General features: G+C 39.3%; 1 protein-coding gene across 1 annotated transcript in view; it reads left to right on the forward strand.

The window, feature by feature from the left end:
- LOC124795577 (titin) overlaps nucleotides 1-22266 on the forward strand; it is a 529084-nt gene that overhangs the window by 435462 nt on the left and 71356 nt on the right. Inside the window, exons 99-103 of the mRNA XM_047259648.1 lie at nucleotides 3552-3724; nucleotides 12923-13113; nucleotides 16487-16802; nucleotides 18169-18457; nucleotides 19432-19561. Of these exons, the coding sequence (XP_047115604.1) occupies nucleotides 3552-3724; nucleotides 12923-13113; nucleotides 16487-16802; nucleotides 18169-18457; nucleotides 19432-19561 (1099 nt within the window). The remainder of the gene's footprint in view (nucleotides 1-3551; nucleotides 3725-12922; nucleotides 13114-16486; nucleotides 16803-18168; nucleotides 18458-19431; nucleotides 19562-22266) is intronic.

A 22266-nucleotide genomic window follows, 5' to 3' on the forward strand; every position in this document is an offset into this window, starting at 1 on the left:
AGAAGGCAGGTGCCAATATGTGAATATTATTGATCTGCCAGTTGCAATACACACCAAAAACTATTTACAGAAAAAAAAGACTGGAGGAAGCTGACCTTGTGAAAAATCTGTTTGGGCTCCATAGAACTGTAGGATTGTCAGGACAGTGTTGCCACTACAACTTAGAAGACAGACTGAAGAAAGGCTAACCTATGTTCATAGTATTTATAGATTTAGAAAAAGCTTTTGATACTTTTGACAGGAATATTTTCTCTGAAATTCTGAAGAAGCAGGTATAAAATGCAGGTTAAAGAAGAAGTTATCAACAACTTGTAGAGAATCCAGACTGCATTTGGAGGAGTCAAAGAACATGAAATGGAGGCACTATGTAAGAAGAGAAGGAGACAGAGTTGTAGCATATTCCCCATGTTATACAGTGTGCACATTGAGTAAACAAATTGTGATGGGAATTAAAGTCCATGAAGAAGATAACAATTTTGCCACTGACATTGTAATTCCATCAGAGTTAACAAAGGACTTGCAATGTCTGTTTAATGGAAAGAGTAGTGTCTTGAAAAGGGATTATAAGATAAACATCAATAAAAGTAAAAGAGGGATAATGGAGTTTCGCTTATATAAATCAGATGATGCTGGAGAAACTAGATTGGGAAATGGCACATGAAAGGTAGAAGACGAGTTCTGCTGTTTAGACAGCAAAATAACTCATGATGGAAAGTAGGGAGGGTATAAAATCCAGATTGGGAAAAGCAGGAAAGAGTTTCTGGAAAAGATAAATATTTTAACATGTACTAATAATAAGATGTATAAACTGCCATGTCTGTTTGAACATGCTAATCTCAAAAACTACTAGATGACAGGTAATTAGAGCATAATTTGAGGCCACATTATCTAAAACTGTCCTATCTGGCAGTCTGAATACACTGCTCTCCAATACTGATAGATGAATTTTCAAGGGATTTTCACAAGTAACTAGAGCGTAGCTTGGAGCACTGTATAGGTTTTACTTTTTCAAAATCGGAACACGTGGGCAAAAGTTATAAATGAAACAATCGAAAATCCAGGATGGAATGTAATATTGGTAAAAAGTTATAGTGATTTAAAATTTCATAGAAAACCACCATGTTTGTCTATTTGAATACGCTGATCTCCAAAACTACTAGATGAAATTTCGTGGGGTAGCCAGGGTATAGCTTGGGGCAATGTATAGGCTTTATTTCAACAAAAGTGGAACACATGGAAAAAGATATTGTAATTTAAAGTTTTATGCAAAATTACCTGCACAGCTCAGTAGTTTGGATTTTAGTCACCAGTAGCTCACGTAGTTAGTTTTGTAGTACACTGAAGAACCAATAGATGATGCTGTTAGTTTTGAATTTACTTGTGTAGGATATATGGGTTTACCAATTTTGCTTTGTGTATTAAAGACATAATGACATTGCTTTGCTTGTTTTGATGCATTTTATTGATATTCTTTTCTTGAAAAGGTAAAAGACTGTGGACTCAATCATCTCAAGAATTGTGAGGTGAGACTTTCTGGAGCCCAAAATCGTTGGGCTTTAACTCGCTCTTTGGAAGCTCATTCTGAAAGTAAGGCACAGTGTAGCTCTGATCTAGAGTGTTATGCTCTTTAGAACCCTTCTATCACAGAGGCTTAAAGTTACATCCCTCCAACATAGCACCATAGAACCAGAAATTTTAATTAGAAGTGGTGCAGGCGAGTGAGATTTTATACCCCAAATCCCACTTATTCTTAACGTTTTACCATTTCACTTTATTTTTGTACAGATCTCGATGAGCTGATGCTACATCATGATCATAAACAAAGCACAAGGCCAGATGCCACATGCTATGGGCATCGACCTAAATGTCAGTTGCTTTTTGCACAGGCAGCTCTATGTGGCTTTCTCCTATGTGAGTGAAGCAAACAAGCTCTTGATTCATGTCCCCAATCATACTACTTTACATGTATATAAATAAGCTTTGTAAGTGAAAAGTAAATTCCATGTGTGTGAAGTTTTGGGCATTGATATAATTAAATACCTGGGCAACACTGGGTTTCTCAGCTAGTCTAAGATAAATGTAAGCGTTAAATAGTTTATTTCGAAAGTTACATCTACAGAGTGTAGCTCTGCATGGAAGTAAAACATGGATGATACATACTACAGAACAGAAGAGAATAGAAGGTTTTAAAGTGTTGTGCTGTAGAAGAATACTGAAGATTAGATTGGAAGATAGTGTAACCAATGGAGGGGTAAGAAATTTATAGCACAATTTGACTAAAAGAAGGCATATGCTGATGGGACACAACCAGAGAAATCAAGGAATAGTCGGTTTGGTGATGGAGGGACGTATGGAGTGTAGAAATTGTAGACAGAGAGCAAAGCTTGAATGCAGAAGCAAGTTCAAGTGGATTTAGGTTGCATTACTCATGTAGAGATAAAAGGATAGACTAAAATGGAGAGATACATCAGACTAGTCTTTCGATTGAAGATCACAACAACAACATTAATAATAGTAGCGAGATTGTTGAATAACTTGAAACAACTGAACAAAACTGATCTTTCGCACTACTCATTTTTGCAGAAGGTTGAAAAAGATTTATTAATATTGTTCTTGATACTGGTGGCATGTTTTGTCAAAGACAGTGAATATTTACTGTATATGCACATTCAGTTTATAAATACACAGCCTACATGTCAGTTCAGACTCAAGATGCATCATTTTACAAGAGTTGTGTATAATTACCAATACATACATCTGAATTAAGTGGAGCAAATAAATCACATGTAAACTGTTTATTCATGTACTTGAGAATGCTAATAATCAACAGTTTTCAACTGTTCTACCCTTCTCTTACTAACACTTTTCAAAATGTTTTAATAAAATTTATGAGCAATGAATGTTTGATGAATTTTCACTTGACAGTGTTGGTAAAATAAGTGAACTAATGCAGCTGTTAATTTGTTTATAATCTTAGCATTTTCAAAAACAACGTATAACTTGAAAATATAAGAACTGAAACGTTGGAAGGGCAGGTTCAAGTATCAAGAACTGAGTAACAGAAACTGGAATTTATAGCATCTTAATACATATTTGTTCTCCTGTTTCAATTATGACATCAGTTCAGTAATATTTATACTTGAGAGCTGACCTGGACTGTCATTACATATCTTTCTTATTCCCATCTCTCTTATTCCTTATTGGCTGATAAACAGACAGTAGATCCAAAATTACACCTTGTTTAAAGTTTAAAAAAACTGCCTGGAGAAAGACTTTTTTCCTGTTTTCATTCATTATTGGTTAGTAAATAAGCAATAGATCTAACAAATTAGCTGTTTCAAAGATATACACTCGCTATTCAAATAAATCACTGGAAGTGGACAGTCAGATAAAATTTGGTGATGTTACAGTTCTGCTATCAAGAATGATTGTTCTAATATTTATTGGCTAGAAATGCTACATGGCTGAATTATCAGCTTGTCTAGTTCTATAAATGTACTGATGATCAAGAAAACTGAGGTTTATCTAATGTTGTGTTTTCTCTGTTGCAGAACCTGTACATACAGACAAAGCTACCGCACCAAGATTTGTTGAGAAGCTTCAACCTAAGCATGTTCCTGATGGAACAACAGTTGAATTTCGGTGTCAGATTTCTGGTAGCCCTCGTCCACAGGTTACATGGTTTAAGCAGACAGCCATTCTGTTGCCTTCTCATGACTTCCAGGTGCGTAACAAGAGAAAGCTAGGGGATATAGTTCCTCTCCGTGTTATCAAAGAGGGACCAATCTCGTTCCCATACCTGTGCTCTTCACTTCTGTGTATCTATCATTGAAGGTGGAGTCAGTGTGAGAAAGAAAACAGTTTTTGCTACACTTCTAAGTGGATATGTGGAAAGGCTTATAATAATGACAGAGAGCTCATGTGTATGGTTGATGTAGATCTAGAGCTAGAATGCATTGATGATGACAAGCAAAGTTTATGAAGAAAGGTGTATGAGTATTGATTTAAGATCCACCAAAACAGTGTTAATGGCTTTTATGAAATGTGTTTTAATGCCTATCATAATAAGAATATATGAGGGTAATTTCAAAAGTCTTGCACACTGCACATGCATGACTGTCATAATAGCATGATCAAGATTAAGTAATTTCAGTTGTAAGTGGGACTTTAGGCGTGACAGTCATATTTGTGTTTGCTGGTCTGGTTCACATGGTTGTGTCGAGAGTAATCCTGTTTTAAAACTGGAGCTGAAGCTGAGTCAGGTTGGATTACACATAATGACCAGCATTGCTACAGCATAATCAAAACCCTATGTGGAAAGAATCAATGGATATTTACAATGCTTTTAGAGAGGTGTGTGAGGATAATGTAGTGGATTGTAGCACATTGTCATGGTGGTCTTCTCATTTCTAGAATGTTGAGTAAGCACTGAGGACAACCCAAGAAGTGGAAAACATCAACTGCAACAGGCTACACCTGTCAGGTTTTTGTTAATGACTTTTGAAAGTGGATTGACAAAAAACATTTGTGGAAATTCCATATGAGGCCAGAATGTCTGTCAATTCATTTTACAGAATCGTGGCTGAAAAGTTAAAGGTGAGAAAAGTTGCTGTCAGATGATGTGAGTGAAGAGCAGAAAGCAGTGTCAAAAGAATCACAGAAGAATTCATTCGACATCATCGAACAGAAGGAGAAAAGTTTCTGAAAAGGATTGTTGCACTTGATGAATTTTGAGCCAGAAATGAAGTCTCAGTCATCATGATGCAAAAGTTCAGGCTCTCCTTGCCCAAAAATTTCCGCCACCAACAATCAAAGGTGAAACTGATGACGATCTTTGTGTATGACAAAATGGAGTTATAGCTACAACTAGAGTGCCCCAGGGAAAATTTGTAACAGCTGTGTACTACAAGCTGTTTCTACAAAATGTTTGGCATCTGAAAATTTTTAAGAAGGCCTGACATGCTTGCAGCTGGTGACCTTATTTTGCACAACAATGCAAGACTGCATATTGCCCTACCAGTGAGAGAAATGCTTGCCAAATATGGATCAGAAATTCTTCCTCACTCATCATACAGTCCTGATATGAGCCACCATACTTTAATTTGTTTCCCAAATCAAATGAACAACTCCATAGAAACCATTTTGATACCACTGATGAAGCTTCCAGTGAGATGACCCAGCTAACCATACGACTCCCTGTCCAGAGCACAGAAGTTGCCAAAATGTTGGAAAGCTGTCATCAGCAATAATGGAGATTATATTAATGGCCTGTAAAGGTATTTGTAAAAAAAAAAAATATTTTCTTCAGTTCTATCTTACACTGTGCACAACTTTTGAAATGATCCTCATATATTGTGTTATGTGTTCTGTTGGAAGTGACTCTTTGTGTCTGGCAATTCTGAAGTTATTGCTGAAATATACAATGATGGTTACAAAATATCTGTTTTAAAGGAATAAAATTACATTTATATTTCATACCCAGTATAGGCCAAAGGTAATTGTAGCATACTTGGAAAGTGGAGTACTGTTTAGTTATGAATCAAAGAGGACTTAAAAGTGCATCAGGATAGTGAAGTATTTTATTTTATGTTGATTTGCATTACAGAGATATGAATATAGATTAGGGTACATCATAAATTGAGTGAATAGAAAGTTTAGCAGTGACTTGTGTCGTAATATTTAATAGACCATTCTCTCTCCTTGAATGATAATATTAGCTATCAGGCATTCTTTCTCATGGGTTCACTGTATGATGTCTTCATTCCTTACTAAACCAGTTCATTTGATCTTTGACTATGAGGTGACTTCAAAAAACAAATTACATTTTCTTGTGGAAGGCCAAGTAACTTTTATTGAATGTCACTCTACATTTTAAAGCGACACAGATAAATAACATTGTTTTTCAGCATAGTCATCAAGTTTCTGTAAAGAATGGTTGGAATTTTCTACTGATCATTCAATTCCTCGTCAATACAATTCACTCCTTGGTCACAAAGGAATATCAGAACTGCTACGTGAATATCCTCATTATTGATAAATCTATTTCTCCCCAGACATTCTTCATCAATTTCCAGACACTGTCCCCTGTGGTGTGTGTCATATATATATATATATATATATATATATATATATATATATATATATATATATATATATATATATATATATATATATATATATATATATTATGTGGGAAAAATTATATATATATATATATATATATATATATATATATATATATATAATAGAGGGAAACATTCCACGTGGGAAAAATATATCTAAAAAGAAAGATGATGAAACTTACCAAACAAAAGCGCTGGCAGGTCGATAGACACACAAACAAACACAAACATACACACAAAATTCTAGCTTTCGCAACCAATGGTTGCCTCGTCAGGAAAGAGGGAAGGAGAAGGAAAGACAAAAGGATATGGGTTTTAAGGGAGAGGGTAAGGAGTCATTCCAATCCCGGGAGCGGAAAGACTTACCTTAGGGGGAAAAAAGGACAGGTATACACTCGCACACACACACATATCCATCCACACATACACAGACACAAGCTTGTGTCTGTGTATGTGTGGATGGATATGTGTGTGTGTGCGAGTGTATACCTGTCCTTTTTTCCCCCTAAGGTAAGTCTTTCCGCTCCCGGGATTGGAATGACTCCTTACCCTCTCCCTTAAAACCCATATCCTTTTGTCTTTCCTTCTCTTTCCCTCTTTCCTGACGAGGCAACCATTGGTTGCGAAAGCTAGAATTTTGTGTGTATGTTTGTGTTTGTTTGTGTGTCTATCGACCTGCCAGCGCTTTTGTTTGGTAAGTTTCATCATCTTTGTTTTTAGATATATATATATATATATATATATATATATATATATATATATATATTCGTCCTTTTTTCCCCCTAAGGTAAGTCTTTCCACTCCCGGGATTGGAATGACTCCTTACCCTCCCCCTTAAAACCAACATCCTTTCGTCTTTCCCTCCCCTTCCCTCTTTCCTGATGAAGCAACCGTTTATTACGGAAGCTTGAATTTTGTGTGTATGTTTGTGTTTGTTTGTATGTCTGTCGACCTGCCAGCGCTTTCGTTCGGTAAGTCACCTCTTCTTTGTTTTTATATATAATTTTTCCCACGTGGAATGTTTCCCTCTATTATATATATATATATATATATATATATATATATATATATATATATAATAGAGGGAAACATTCCACGTGGGAAAAATATATCTAAAAAGAAAGATGATGAAACTTACCAAACAAAAGCGCTGGCAGGTCGATAGACACACAAGCAAACACAAACATACACACAAAATTCTAGCTTTCGCAACCAATGGTTGCCTCGTCAGGAAAGAGGGAAGGAGAAGGACCCATATCCTTTTGTCTTTCCTTCTCCTTCCCTCTTTCCTGACGAGGCAACCATTGGTTGCGAAAGCTAGAATTTTGTGTGTATGTTTGTGTTTGCTTGTGTGTCTATCGACCTGCCAGCGCTTTTGTTTGGTAAGTTTCATCATCTTTCTTTTTAGATATATATATATACACTCCTGGAAATGGAAAAAAGAACACATTGACACCGGTGTGTCAGACCCACCATACTTGCTCCGGACACTGCGAGAGGGCTGTACAAGCAATGATCACACGCACGGCACAGCGGACACACCGGGAAACGCGGTGTTGTCCGTCGAATGGCGCTAGCTGCGCAGCATTTGTGCACCGCTGCCGTCAGTGTCAGCCAGTTTGCCGTGGCATACGGAGCTCCATCGCAGTCTTTAACACTGGTAGCATGCCGCGACAGCATGGACGTGAACCGTATGTGCAGTTGACGGACTTTGAGCGAGGGCGTATAGTGGGCATGCGGGAGGCCGGGTGGACGTACCGCCGAATTGCTCAACACGTGGGGCGTGAGGTCTCCACAGTACATCGATGTTATCGCCAGTGGTCGGCGGAAGGTGCACGTGCCCGTCGACCTGGGACCGGACCACAGCGACGCACGGATGCACGCCAAGACCGTAGGATCCTACGCAGTGCCGTAGGGGACCGCACCGCCACTTCCCAGCAAATTAGGGACACTGTTGCTCCTGGGGTATCGGCGAGGACCATTCGCAACCGTCTCCATGAAGCTGGGCTACAGTCCCGCACACCGTTAGGCCGTCTTCCGCTCACGCCCCAACATCGTGCAGCCCGCCTCCAGTGGTGTCGTGAATGGAGGGACGAATGGAGACGTGTCGTCTTCAGCGATGAGAGTCGCTTCTGCCTTGGTGCCAATGATGGTCGTATGCGTGTTTGGCGCCGTGCAGGTGAGCGCCACAATCAGGACTGCATACGACCGAGGCACACAGGGCCAACACCCGGCATCATGGTGTGGGGAGCGATCTCCTACACTGGCCGTACACCACTGGTGATCGTCGAGGGGACACTGAATAGTGCACGGTACATCCAAACCGTCATCGAACCCATCGTTCTACCATTCCTAGACCGGCAAGGGAACTTGCTGTTCCAACAGGACAATGCACGTCCGCATGTATCCCGTGCCACCCAACGTGCTCTAGAATGTGTAAGTCAACTACCCTGGCCAGCAAGATCTCCGGATCTGTCCCCCATTGAGCATGTTTGGGACTGGATGAAGCGTCGTCTCACGCGGTCTGCACGTCCAGCACGAACGCTGGTCCAACTGAGGTGCCAGGTGGAAATGGCATGGCAAGCCGTTCCACAGGACTACATCCAGCATCTCTACGATCGTCTCCATGGGAGAATAGCAGCCTGCATTGCTGCGAAAGGTGATATACACTGTACTAGTGCCGACATTGTGCATGCTCTGTTGCCTGTGTCTATGTGCCTGTGGTTCTGTCAGTGTGATCATGTGATGTATCTGACCCCAGGAATGTGTCAATAAAGTTTCCCCTTCCTGGGACAATGAATTCACTGTGTTCTTATTTCAATTTCCAGGAGTGTGTGTCTATATATATATATATATATATATATATATATATATATATATATACGAAAGCACTGGCAGGTCGATATAGACACAAACAGACACATACATACACACAAAATTCTAGCTTTCGCAACCAATGGCTGGTATGTCAGGAATGAGAGAAGGAGAGGGAAAGACGAAAGGATGTGGGTTTTAAGGGAGATGTGTGGATGGATATGTGTGTGTGTGCAAGTGTATACCCGTCCTTTTTTCCCCCTAAGGTAAGTCTTTCCGCTCCCGGGATTGGAATGACTCCTTACCCTCTCCCTTAAAACCCAAATCCTTTCGTCTTTCCCTCTCCTTCCCTCTTTCCTGATGAGGCAAGTTTGTTGCGAAAGCTTGAATTTTGTGTGTATGTTTGTGTGTCTGTCGACCTGCAAGCACTTTCATTTGGTAAGTCACATCATCTTTGTTTTTAGATATATTTTTCCTAAGGATGTGGGTTTTAAGGGAGAGGGTAATTAGTCATTCCAATCCCGGGAGCGGAAAGACTTACATTATGGGGAAAAAAGGATGGGTATACACTCGCACACACACACATATACATACACAAACACAAGCAGACCAGAAACCGAAATGGTTGTGTAATAGGTGAAAGGAACTGTTTGTGAACTAGAAACGGTGGATTTTATAGCAGCGGTAATGTTGAAAGCAGAAAAAAATTTTTTTGGTTATGGTTTGGAAGTGGGTTACGTATTATTGAGTATATATAGGTGGGATAAAATTGTATAGTAGATTACGGTAAAAAGGAGAAGGTGAATACAAAGTGAAACTACTGGCAAAAACAGAAAGAGAAAATAAGACGACAGAAAAGATTTTGAAATGCAACAGTGACAATAACAAACGTAATTGTTGGGTTCAAATTAATGATATGAATATAATAGAGGGAAACATTCCATGTGGGAAAAATATATCTAAAAACAAAGATGATGTGACTTACCAAATGAAAGTGCTGGCAGGTCGATAGACACACAAACAAACACAAACATACACACAAAATTCTAGCTTTCGCAACCAATGGCTGCTATGTCAGGAATGAGGGAAGGAGAGGGAAAGACGAAAGGATGTGGGTTTTAAGGGAGATGTGTGGATGGATATGTGTGTGTGTGCGAGTGTATACCCGTCCTTTTTTCCCCCTAAGGTAAGTCTTTCCGCTCCCGGGATTGGAATGACTCCTTACCCTCTCCCTTAAAACCCAAATCCTTTCGTCTTTCCCTCTCCTTCCCTCTTTCCTGATGAGGCAACAGTTTGTTGCGAAAGCTTGAATTTTGTGTGTATGTTTGTGTGTCTGTCGACCTGCCAGCACTTTCATTTGGTAAGTCACATCATCTTTGTTTTTAGATATATTTTTCCTAAGGATGTGGGTTTTAAGGGAGAGGGTAATTAGTCATTCCAGTCCCGGGAGCGGAAAGACTTACATTATGGGGAAAAAAGGACGGGTATACACTCGCACACACGCACATATACATACACAGACACAAGCAGACCAGAAACCGAAATGGTTGTGTAATAGGTGAAAGGAACTGTTTGTGTACTAGAAACGGTGGATTTTATAGCAGCGGTAATGTTGAAAGCAGAAAAAAATTTTTTTGGTTATGGTTTGGAAGTGGGTTACGCATTATTGAGTATATATAGGTGGGATAAAATTGTATAGTAGATTACGGTAAAAAGGAGAAGGTGAATACAAAGTGAAACTACTGGCAAAAACAGAAAGAGAAGATAAGACGACAGAAAAGATTTTGAAATGCAACAGTGACAATAACAAACGTAATTGTTGGGTTCAAATTAATGATATGAATATAATAGAGGGAAACATTCCATGTGGGAAAAATATATCTAAAAACAAAGATGATGTGACTTACCAAACGAAAGTGCTGGCAGGTCGATAGACACACAAACAAACACAAACATACACACAAAATTCTAGCTTTTGCAACCAATGGCTGCTACGTCAGGAAAGAGGGAAGGAGAGGGAAAGACGAAAGGATGTGGGTTTTAAGGGAGATGTGTGGATGGATATGTGTGTGTGTGCGAGTGTATACCCGTCCTTTTTTCCCCCTAAGGTAAGTCTTTCCGCTCCCGGGATTGGAATGACTCCTTACCCTGCACATAATGCACAAAGGAATGTGGTTGAACATGACCATTATGTTGGTCCAAGTATTACAGTGTGGGGTGGAAAAATGTTGCTTGGAGCGTACTGTCCTCCAAATCTTTGAGCATGAACTCTTTCTGGCAGTGTTGTGACCCTATGCTCCTTTCTCACATGCATCTGATGTACGACTGCATCCAATAGCGCAGGTTCATGTGAGCTGACGTTTGTTGCTGCCATCATACTATTGCACTTTTGATGGCCAGTAGTGTGTAAAAAGAGAGAGAGTATAGAGAGAAACTGGTATGCCGGTACAATGAGCTTTCATAATTTTAGTAAATATTTCATACAGTTTCAATTGCAATAAGGATTTTATTATTTCCAAAACTGAGGATGGGCTTTCAGCTGCAAATGAATGGTGTGTGTCACAGAGCCACACTTTTAGATAAGATAATCATACTATCTTTCAGGCCACTTCATTTGCTCAGTCTTATCACTCACATCTACGCTTACCCGCCCAACGACACAGCCACACATGTGCGCGCACGCTGACACACACACACACACACACACACACACACACACACACACACACAGATGGAGAGAGAGAGAGAGAGAGAGAGAGAGAGTCTCTTCTATGATTGCAGCATTGCTTATTCTTCTGCATCAACACTGACTGTTGCTGCGTGGCTGTTAGGGTAAATAATTAGAAAATGTGTGTTGGGGAGAGAAAAGGCTCGAGGCAACATGGACAGAGGATTATGTGTGAGGCAGGGAGGAGATTGGAAAATTTTGACAAGCACGAGACAGATGACTGTCAACATCTGTGACAAAATATATATGTTGTGTGGTACAATAACATACATGAAGGGAATATGCAGCAAGAAAAATAAATGGAATCACAACACAATGAGAGGAAATGACCAAGCACAAAATAGCAAAAGAGGATATAATGAGGACTCTACAGTGGGAAGGAGGAGACTGAGGGCAGGGTCCAGCAGAGGTTTAGGCCAAGGGCTTTGTAGAAATGGAAGTTGTGCTGAAATGATAGTTCCAGCCCATGCTTTTCAGAGGCACTGGCGATTACTGGTGATTAAGGAGAGGATCCAAAAGACACAAGCAGGCAGGAATTGCTGTCATTGATGTTGCGATGTGTAGCATTTTCAGAAGCAGGCAGCTGAGTTTTCTGTTGGCGACAGGTTAGGCAACTGCCATTTATTCACATTGTCTGCTAATTAGATGTCTTACCAAAATAGAATTTGCACAGTAATGGCAACACTGCTGGTGGATGTGACTGAATTCACATATAAATCTAACACTGATCAGAAATGAAATCCATGTGACTGTGTGATAATAGGATGGTGTACAAGGACATGTGGTAACAACGGAAGCAGGAGGCAAATTCATGCTGCAGATGGGCAGGATATTTTTTATTTTTACTTTTTTTTAAGGCTCTGCTAAAGTTACCAAGGTATTTGGTTAACTCCTACTTTCCACTGATGGCAAAGCTATAACAAAAAAGACATTTGACATGAAATGGGTTGCAGCTGTTAAAGTACAAGTTGTGTTGACATGGAAGGTTTTAATGAACTGTCGAAAATATGAAGATGAATTCCCAGAGAGGTAACTTAATTGACTTCAGATGGCCCAAATGAAGCAGACTTAAGAGTGGTGTCAAAGTTTGGGGTGATAGGGCTGAGAGTGTGATTTGTCCAGATCATTACTTTTATGTTTTTATGTTTCTTTGCCTTACAATAAATCATTACATACATTAATATCAGAGAGAAAGAGGTAACTTTCAAGCATTGATACTCTAGTTCAATTACTGATTTATTATAAAATATTTTTTCAGATGTTCTACAGTGAAGATAATGTGGCAACGCTTGTCATAAAAGAAATTTTCCCAGAAGATGCTGGCACGTATACATGTGTTGCAAAGAATGCAGCAGGATTTGCATCTTCTTCAACAGAGCTTGTTGTAGAGGGACCATTGTCAGACCATGGGTCAGATGTTGCTGTACTATCCAGGAAAAGCCTCTCAAGGTACAGTCTTAAAAAAAAAAAGTAGTAATAGATTAACATAATATCACTGATCATTGCAGCAGAATTATCTGTATGCAATTTTTAATTAAAATAATTTGGGGCTGAATGAGATCACTCACTGAATATTATAAACATCGAGTCATTCATAGGCACACAAAAAAGAATGAAAACTTTTCTAGCTTTCAGATGAATCCTTTAACAGGTAGATTACATGTACATACCCACAAGCACACACACACATGCCGGACAGAGGAAGGAGAGGCTGTTGGGTAGAAGGTGTGGGTGCAGTGGGCAAGCAGAGACAGAGGCAAGGAGGACTGCGGGAACATATGATATATTTACTGGATGACTCTCATCTGCGTAGTTCAAAAAGCTGTGAAGCAGCCATTGAACTCTAATATGTTGTGCTCAGCAGCATGTTCTGCCACTGGGTGGTCAACTCTGCTCTTGGCCATTCTTTCTGGTGGATAGTTGGTTGGCAATTGAGCCCCCATAAAATGCAGCAGAGCTGGTATGTGATATGGTTGCTTTCACAGCTGACCCAGCCTCTGATGGGATAGGATAAGCCTGTGATGGGACTAGAGCAGGATGTGCAGGTGGGGTGAATAGAGCAGATCTTGCACTTGGTAATTCTATAGGCAAGTGAGCCCTGTTGCAAAGGATTTAGATGGGAGCAGCATAGGGATGAACCAGGATGTTTTATAGATTGAGTGGACAGCAGATTATCACTTTAAGACAGGTGGGAGGGATTGCAGATAGAATATACCGTGATGATACCATACCGCTCAAAGAAATTGTTGTCATTGCAGATATGCCATCTGTGGGTGATCAGGCTAAATGGGAGCAATTTTTTGGTCCAGAATTGGAAGATACATAAACAGATTCATGGCATGGCGGCAATGGGTACTGAATGGTGCACTCCTGTGGAAATATGTTTATCTGCACAGTCTGGAGGAATCTTTCCTAGCCTCCCACAGCCCTAAAATTCCTTGCATTGATCTTAATCCAGTGCTAAGACATCTGATCCTTATTCCTCCACAGCCTCAAAAATTTCTCTGCCATATGCTTCATCTGATCCTACTCAATCCAATGTGACACCTGCCTGGACTTTGACCTCTGCCTCTCTAGTGGTTTTGCCCATACTTCTCTCCAAATGAGGCACACTAACCAACAACAGTACCTCTGTTTTGACAGCTGTCACCCTTTCCACACCAAAAAATTCCTCTCAGACAAGCACTATCCCCCAAAAATAGCCCACAAAAAGTTTTCCTGCACATCCTCACACACCCCTAATCCTTCCACCACTCCAGAGAACAAGCAGCAAAGATACACATCCTTCACCACCCAACATCATTCCAGACTGCAGCTTCACCAGGGCTTCAGTTATCTATCTCATGCCTGGAAATGGGGTCATTCTATCCACGATCCTTCTAACCACTCCTAATGACGTGCTCCACCATCTACCCAATCTGCACAAGGTCCTGGTACATCCCTACACTACTTCCACTCCCAACCCCTTCGCACAGGGGTCTTATCCCCATAGAAGGCCCAGGTCCAAGACCTATCTCATTCACTCGCCCAGCACATCCTAATGTAGTCCTGTCATGGGCTTATCCTGTACCATCAAAGGCAGGGTCACCTGTGACAGCATCCATGTCATATACTAGTTCTGCTGCAATTGCTGCTCAGCATTTTATGTAGGTATGACCAGCAGTCAGCTTTCCACCAGAATGAATGGCCACCGCCAAACTGTGGCCAAGAGTGGTGTCAGCCACTTCGTGGTGGTGCACACTGCTGAGCACAACATGCTTGAGTTCAGTGGCTGATTCTATCCCCTGTCATCTCGATCGGTCCCCCCCCCCCCCCCCTCCCCTACCATAAACTTTTCTGAATTACATAGATGGGAATTATCCTTGCAATACATCCTTCGCTCCCACAATCCTCCTGGCTTCAACCTCTGCTAATCCACAGCACCCACATCCTCTGTGCTCACAACCCTCCTAATACGTGTCTCCATATCATTGTCATTGTGTGGTGCACGAATTTAACAGCTCTGGTGCCCATGCACTTGCTGCCGCTACCTCCCACTTTCATATTCTGCACACCTGCTACCTCCCTGTGAGCTGCCAGCTACCCCTTGTCAACACGTCCTCACACTTGCTGCCTTTCTCCCTTTACCCAACACAAGCCCGGTCGACCAGCCAAACTGTAATCCTATCCAAGAACCTTCCAGTCCTTCCGTAAGTGGTGTTCCATCACAACATCCTATGCCAATCCCAAGCCCCAACCCCTTGCCACAGGGATCATATCCCTGTGGAAGAGTCAGGTGCAAGACCTGCCCAATTCACTCACCCAGCACTTCCTATTCTAATACTGCCACAGGCTTATCCTATCCCATAAGAGGCTGGGCCACCTGTGAATGCAGCCATGTCATATACCAGTTGTACTGTAATCATTGCACAGCTTTTTATATTGGTATGATTACCAACCAGTTGTTAAACAGGTTGAACTGCTGCCACCAAACTGTCACCAACAGCAGGTAAACCACCCTGTGGCACAGCATTCAGCTGAATGTAGTATGCTTCAATTCAATGGCTGCTTCACAACCCGGGTCCTCTGGATGCCCCCCCATACCCCCAGCTTCTCTGAACTACTCAGATGAATATTATCATTATAACACCTTCTCCACTCCTGAAATTATCCTGGCCTCAACCAATGGTAACCCAATGTCCCCACACCTTCCAGCCCATACTTTCTGCCCCCTGTCCAATCACCTTCTCCCTATTTATGTCCCCTAACTTTAATTGTCTGTTGCTCTCTGCCATTGCACCCATCTGTTTTTCCCCTTCTCTGCTCCACTCACCCCCCCCCCCCTCCCTCCCCCACCATCACCTTGCTCCACAGCCTCCCGCCACTGCACCTGGCAGTATTGCCAGCCTCCATCTAGTCTCTACACTCTCCACCTGACAGCATTCTTCTCTTCCCCCACCACCTGTATCCTGCTAATCCTTCCCCTCCCCTGCCCCACTCCAGATTGTTGCTTTCATTCATTGTGACAGTTGCTTTTTCATATGAGCTGCCAGAGATGCCAGTCATGCGTGTGTGAGGTGTACTTGGTTGTGTGAATGTATGAGTGTTTTCTTTTCTGAAGAAAGCTAAATGTGTAATGACATTTTCATTGTGCCTGTCTACAACTCTACGTGTCATCTTTATGGTGAGTAGCACTCTGTCCTTATCCTAATATCATGTTAATGTTTGCTGTCTTATGCTCTCATAATAAATTTGACTTATCTGTCTATCTGTGTATTTTTATTCCTCCTGTGTTAACAGGAACTTTCTCACTGCTGTCATTTAATTTTTTTGATTATCACAGGGAATCGTCTCTAGCAGACATCCTGGAAGGAATTCCTCCCATGTTTACGCACAAACCAGTGCCACTGTCTGCACCAGAGGGTTCTGATGTGAAACTGGACTGTCAATTAGTGGCAGTCCCTGAACCAGTTATTACATGGTACTTCAACAAAAAGGAAGTTGATAAAACTGAAAATGTTTCTGTTTCTGTTGATTCTGATGGTCATATGTACTTTAGCAAAGTTTCCATTAAAAAAGTAAAGAAATCGCAGGAAGGTGTATATGAAGTCATTGCCAGAAACACCGAAGGAGAAACGTCTATGCCCATAATCCTAAAGGTAAGATAAATTGTAATAAGAATCTATTGTATGTTCTGTGCTACAGATTGATCAAGCACTATAAACTTAGGGAAAAGAGGTGGTTGTTCATCATAAATGCCTAACTTTTAAATGTTTTGAGACTTTATATTAATCAAAAATTTATATACCTCTCTATTCTTTTCAGGCAATAACTTTGATTTAGTGTGTTAGTGAATATTTGACAACATTAACATTAACTTTTACCTTTCTCTTTTTTGCTGTTGGCATTCTGGCAATTGTACCAGACTAGTTGCTTCTTGCAGTTAACTTCTTGTTCAACTGACTTCTTGATAGCTTTTATTTAAACATTTGGTCACGTTTATTTCAGGCAGGAATCTTGGCATGTTCCTTCAGTATTTTTTACATTGAGACCTGGAAGATAGTATAATTGCATATTTTAAACTCAGTTATATTCTTGCTGTCACATTTCACACAAAAAGCATAACAAATATTTTCTATGCAAAGACACATCAAATGCTTTGAAAATGGCATAATTATGCTGAAATTGCTATAGAACCTGGGTACATTACCTTTTCCACTCCTGCAACATAAAAAAACTGTAAAAGACTTGCAGAAGGAACATCATTATTTTACATCTCATTGGTGACGATGTCACTAGAGAAGGAGCACAACCCTAGAATAGGGAAGGAAATTGCCTACATCTTTTTCAAAACAATTGTCTCAGACTTTGCTTAATTGACAAATATAAAACATGTAAAGCATAAATCAGGCTGGTCAGACAGGTATTTGAGCTTTGTCCCTCCTCAGTGCAAGTCCATTGTCTTTACCACTGAAGTACCCCACTCAACATGGCATTGTATAATTGCAAACAAATGTAAATGTATAGTTGTGTGAAAGTAGAAATAAGTACACATTTAGAACCAATACTGCAGGGTGAAACATTCGAAAAAGGCCTCTATATCCAGAAACTGACATATCACAAATCGTGCCTATGTAAGTCAAACTTAAGATAGCCTTCTAAAATATGCTGAAGGACTGTTTTCTGCAATAAGAATGTAGCACTATTAAGAATTTTGTAATACTCAAGATTATTTACCTTACTGATAAAGATATTGTTATAGTGTGGTGTGCTGATTGGTGCTTGTAAATTAACTCCATAATATAACTGTTTAATTAACATGTTTATACTGAGCTAACTTTTATAGTTTGCATGGCAATGTCATTTCCATGCAGGCTTCATTAGAAATATGGCTATCTGAAGGGAAAATGTCTTGCGTTCATATAATTTTGATTGCCCTCAGGAAACCTACAGTGAAAGCATAATTTAGACGAATGAATATTTACCATACAATTAAAATTTATTTTTGTGATAAATTTCATACAGGTAAAAACATCAAAGAAGGAACCACCAACAGTCCTGGAACCACTGAAACCAACGGTTGTTCATACTGGTGATCCAGTAGTATTACATGCAGTCATAACAGGCAACCCAGCACCAAAAGTCACGTGGCTCAAAGATGGTCTTCCAGCTGACGACCTGCCTGTTTCTCATGATGGAGACACTCACAGCATTTTCTTGAAAGATGCTGGTGAGGGAGACGCAGGGGTCTACACAGTAAGAGCAGAGAACCCCGTTGGTAGTGTAGAAAGTACAGCATCTCTCGTAGTTGAAGGTGAGTTAAATGAAAATATTTGTAAATTTTTCCTATTTACCTTTCCAGAATAAGAAAGTGTAATATGTCAAAGAGATAATCAAAGTTTTTTTATAATAGCTTACCTGCATTCATAAAGCAACTGAGTAAAGAAAAGTATCTTTGTGATTTATAAAACAATTACATAGTATGGGTACTTATTCCTTAATTCTACAAGAATTTTGGGCATTTTGTCCATTAATATTTCAATTGGCATATTGTGTCCTTCTACAAATAGCTTGTGAAAAGAGCGTGAAGGTAAAATAAGGGAGATTCGACCTCATATGAAGGCGCGCACCATTCGTGATGAACTGGACAGGAGTGAAGTGACAATGGTATACAAAATACCTTCTGCCACATACCATAAGGCAGCTTTTGGACTATAGCTGTAGTTATAAATGTAGTGTAGAATATTAATATCAAATTATATGTTAAAACATTCACAGAATACACTAGTACGTTCTTTGTTGTTCAAAAAATTTTTTGAGAGACTGTATTTAATCTCCATCACTGGCCATTTATATCTCACTTATGTTCAGTAGTTATTCCTGTATGGTACAGAGTTGCTATTAATATGGTATCCCATGTCAAGGTTAAATTAAAGGTTAACCAGCCCTAACAAACTGCATAGAATTGCTATAACATAGAAACTAAGTGTGTAGGCATCACTCTTTAATGACACAATTTAAAATGGGTTTCATTTTATCCTCCGTTGGAATGCAGCTTAAACATAGACTTTGCATCATGATTGTATATATGTATTAGTTGGTGTGGTGATGACGACAACATCTGCAAAAGCATTAGCTCACATAGCTACTATTGTCACATCACCCATTGTGGCCAATGTGTGTGTGTGTGTGTGTGTGTGTGTGTGTGTGTTTTCCTTAGCTGACATTATTTCGTATGCTTAGACATCCAATAATCTTTGACTTTTGTGTTGTACCACTATTTTATAGCACCTGATGAGAACATGGAGCCACCACTTTTTACGGAAAGATTTGAGGAAGTAAAAGTCCCTGAGAAAGGTACATTACGTCTGGTAGCCAAGGTGACAGGGAATCCTGTTCCAGAGATTACGTGGCTCAGGTTTGTGAAGAATATCTTCCAATATTGTAATTTTTGAGTGTGAAATAAAATTAACTGACAGAAGACTGCTGCATTCACTAATATTATCTTAATTATTTCAGAATCATGTTATGCATTTGAATCATAGATTATAGTTCTGCCTTTTTTATTTTTATTTTTATTTATTTATATTTTTGTATTACATATTTTCAGCATTGCAGCACCACAAAATAATTTTCTCTTATTTTTACTGTTGTGAGTTTCTAATTAATTTGAATGAACCAACAGTTTTTTTGTGGTTCATGTTTGCCCATTCAATAGCTGTATTGTGTTGTACTTTATAGGGTGTTGTTTTACACAGCGTATAGCATTAATTAAGTGACTGAAATAAAAGTCAAATACCTGTCCTTCTCTCAAAACATTTGATACTTTTTATGTGTTTGGGAGAGTGCTGTAACTAGAGTATAGTGCACTAGAAACAAATCATATTTTCTGGACGGTACTTCAGTCTAGTTACCGATTTTAGAATTGCATTAAGGAATTTGCACTAGAGATCACCATAAGCAATTTCTGCCATTTTCTACAGTTTTTGTTGCTGTTAGACATATAAATATTTTGAGTTGTACACATTTAAGCATTGTATAAAATATTAAAGCTATTTGGAATATATTGTTAGTTCGTCACTTACAGTTTGTTATGGCAAATGAAATTCTGTATGTTTTTAAAATTAGTTATATAATGTACAGACAGTGAAGTCATACTTCATCAATTGTGCACCATCATGTACCTTGAAACAGAAGAAGGTCTTTTATCAAGGAACACGTGATTTTTGCAAATTAACTGAGTTTCATTAGTGCCTGAACAATTTTATCTCTCTTGAAAAATGGAAGCTTTTGTTAGTTTCAAAATGTATTTAACTTTTAACTGGTTTTTGATACAATTTCTGCTTTTCTTGATTTCACTTACTGATTTTTGGTATGTAGTAGATAATAATGTAAGACGTTGATGACTAAATGAGGTATTGACAAGATTTTCATGATTGCAATGCTTTTAAATTTCAATGGAATATTTATTCATAGGCATATGACCATGTCGTACCATGGAACATGGTTTCACAGTTGGAAAAACTTTGATTTTTGAGGGTAATTTTTGTAATTTCAGAAAAAGACTGCAGCACATAATAATTGAATGCTATAATTTAAAAATGGAGTAAGAAAATACATTGAACTTCTATTACAGGGCTGGTTAGAGATGAAAGTCCGAAAAGTGTTTCAAGGTACCATCACTCTCCCCTACTGCAGTAAACCTTCTGAGTTATTCACCAGAAGAAAGAAACTAACAATTATTGTAGTTTCCTAATAGTGAATGTTAATATTTTTTATGTGTGTAGACTGAAGCAGAGAGTAAAAATTTGTACCAAGGCTGCGAATCAAATCTGAGTCTCCTGCTTGGTAGGCAGGTGCATTAGCCACTAAGCCACCTTGGTACAGCGGTTCACACAACTGCATGGATTACCCTGGCACGCCCCCCTCCTGGCATGCTTAGCGGCTCTAACACACCTGCCTAGTAAGCAGGAGACCTGGGTTCAATTCCCAGCTTTGGTACAAATTTTCACTCGTCGCTTCAGTTTATATACATAAAATCGTATCTGTATGAGACCAGTAAAGTCTCTGAAACCGTGTCATTTCATTTGAATGAATGTTAGGTTTATCTTCAGAGCTTTTTATTATTTTGACCCCATCATTTTCTTTTATATTACTGACTCTCATGTTTTCTGATACAATGTTGTTGATGTGTTACATTTTAAATTTATTTAAGTTACATTTTTTATAAATTTAGCAGTGTAAACTACTACAAAAAATTGAAATACAAAGTTATGAAGCATACTGAAGAGAAAAGAATATTGTGTGGTGGGAGTGAGGTTGGTAAGAGACAGAAAATAATTGTGAGATAAGGAAGAAACCTTAGAGCTGTGTTAGCTCAAACAATAATGAAGCAATAGAAGCAGGCTCACAGTAGTATAGCAACAACAGAATTGTTCAAAACAGTGTTATTTGTTAAGAAACTTCCTGGCAGATTAAAACTGTGTGCCAGACCGAGACTTGAACTCAGGACCTTTGCCTTTCGTGGGCAAGTGCTCTACCGAGTTTGAGTCTCGGTCCGGCACACAGTTTTAATCTGCCAGGAAGTTTCATATCAGCGCACACTCCGCTGCAGAGTGAAAATCTCATTCCAGTGTTATTTGTTGTTGGCACACTTTATACATAAGTGCTCCCACTCAATGGTTAATCAGGTCTGTAATGTTACATCTCATCGGTGTAATTAGCAGAAAGAGAAAAACAAGCAGCAGACACATTTCTATACTAGAACACATCATATATGTAGTATGCATTTTGCCTGATGGCATTATTTATTTGCTTTAAATGTTTGTGAATGTAAAGCTGTGCATTTCATGAAACTCAGAAATTTAGTATCTTATTGCTACAACATCAATGAGTTGCGGTTAGAATTAATTAACTCATGCAAATATCTTGGTGCAACAATTTGTGGGGCATATGAAATTTAGTGAGTCCATCAGCTCAGTTGTTATTAAAGCAGGTGTCAGATGTCAGTTCAGTGGTAACATGCCATAAATATGCTGTTAGTCTACAAAAGTAGTTGTTTACAAAACTCTCATGCAGCCCTTCCTAGCATATTGCTCAAGTGTGTGGGATACATATTAAATC

Source organism: Schistocerca piceifrons, chromosome 4 (genome assembly GCF_021461385.2).
Source record: "Schistocerca piceifrons isolate TAMUIC-IGC-003096 chromosome 4, iqSchPice1.1, whole genome shotgun sequence".
Taxonomy (NCBI): domain Eukaryota; kingdom Metazoa; phylum Arthropoda; class Insecta; order Orthoptera; family Acrididae; genus Schistocerca; species Schistocerca piceifrons.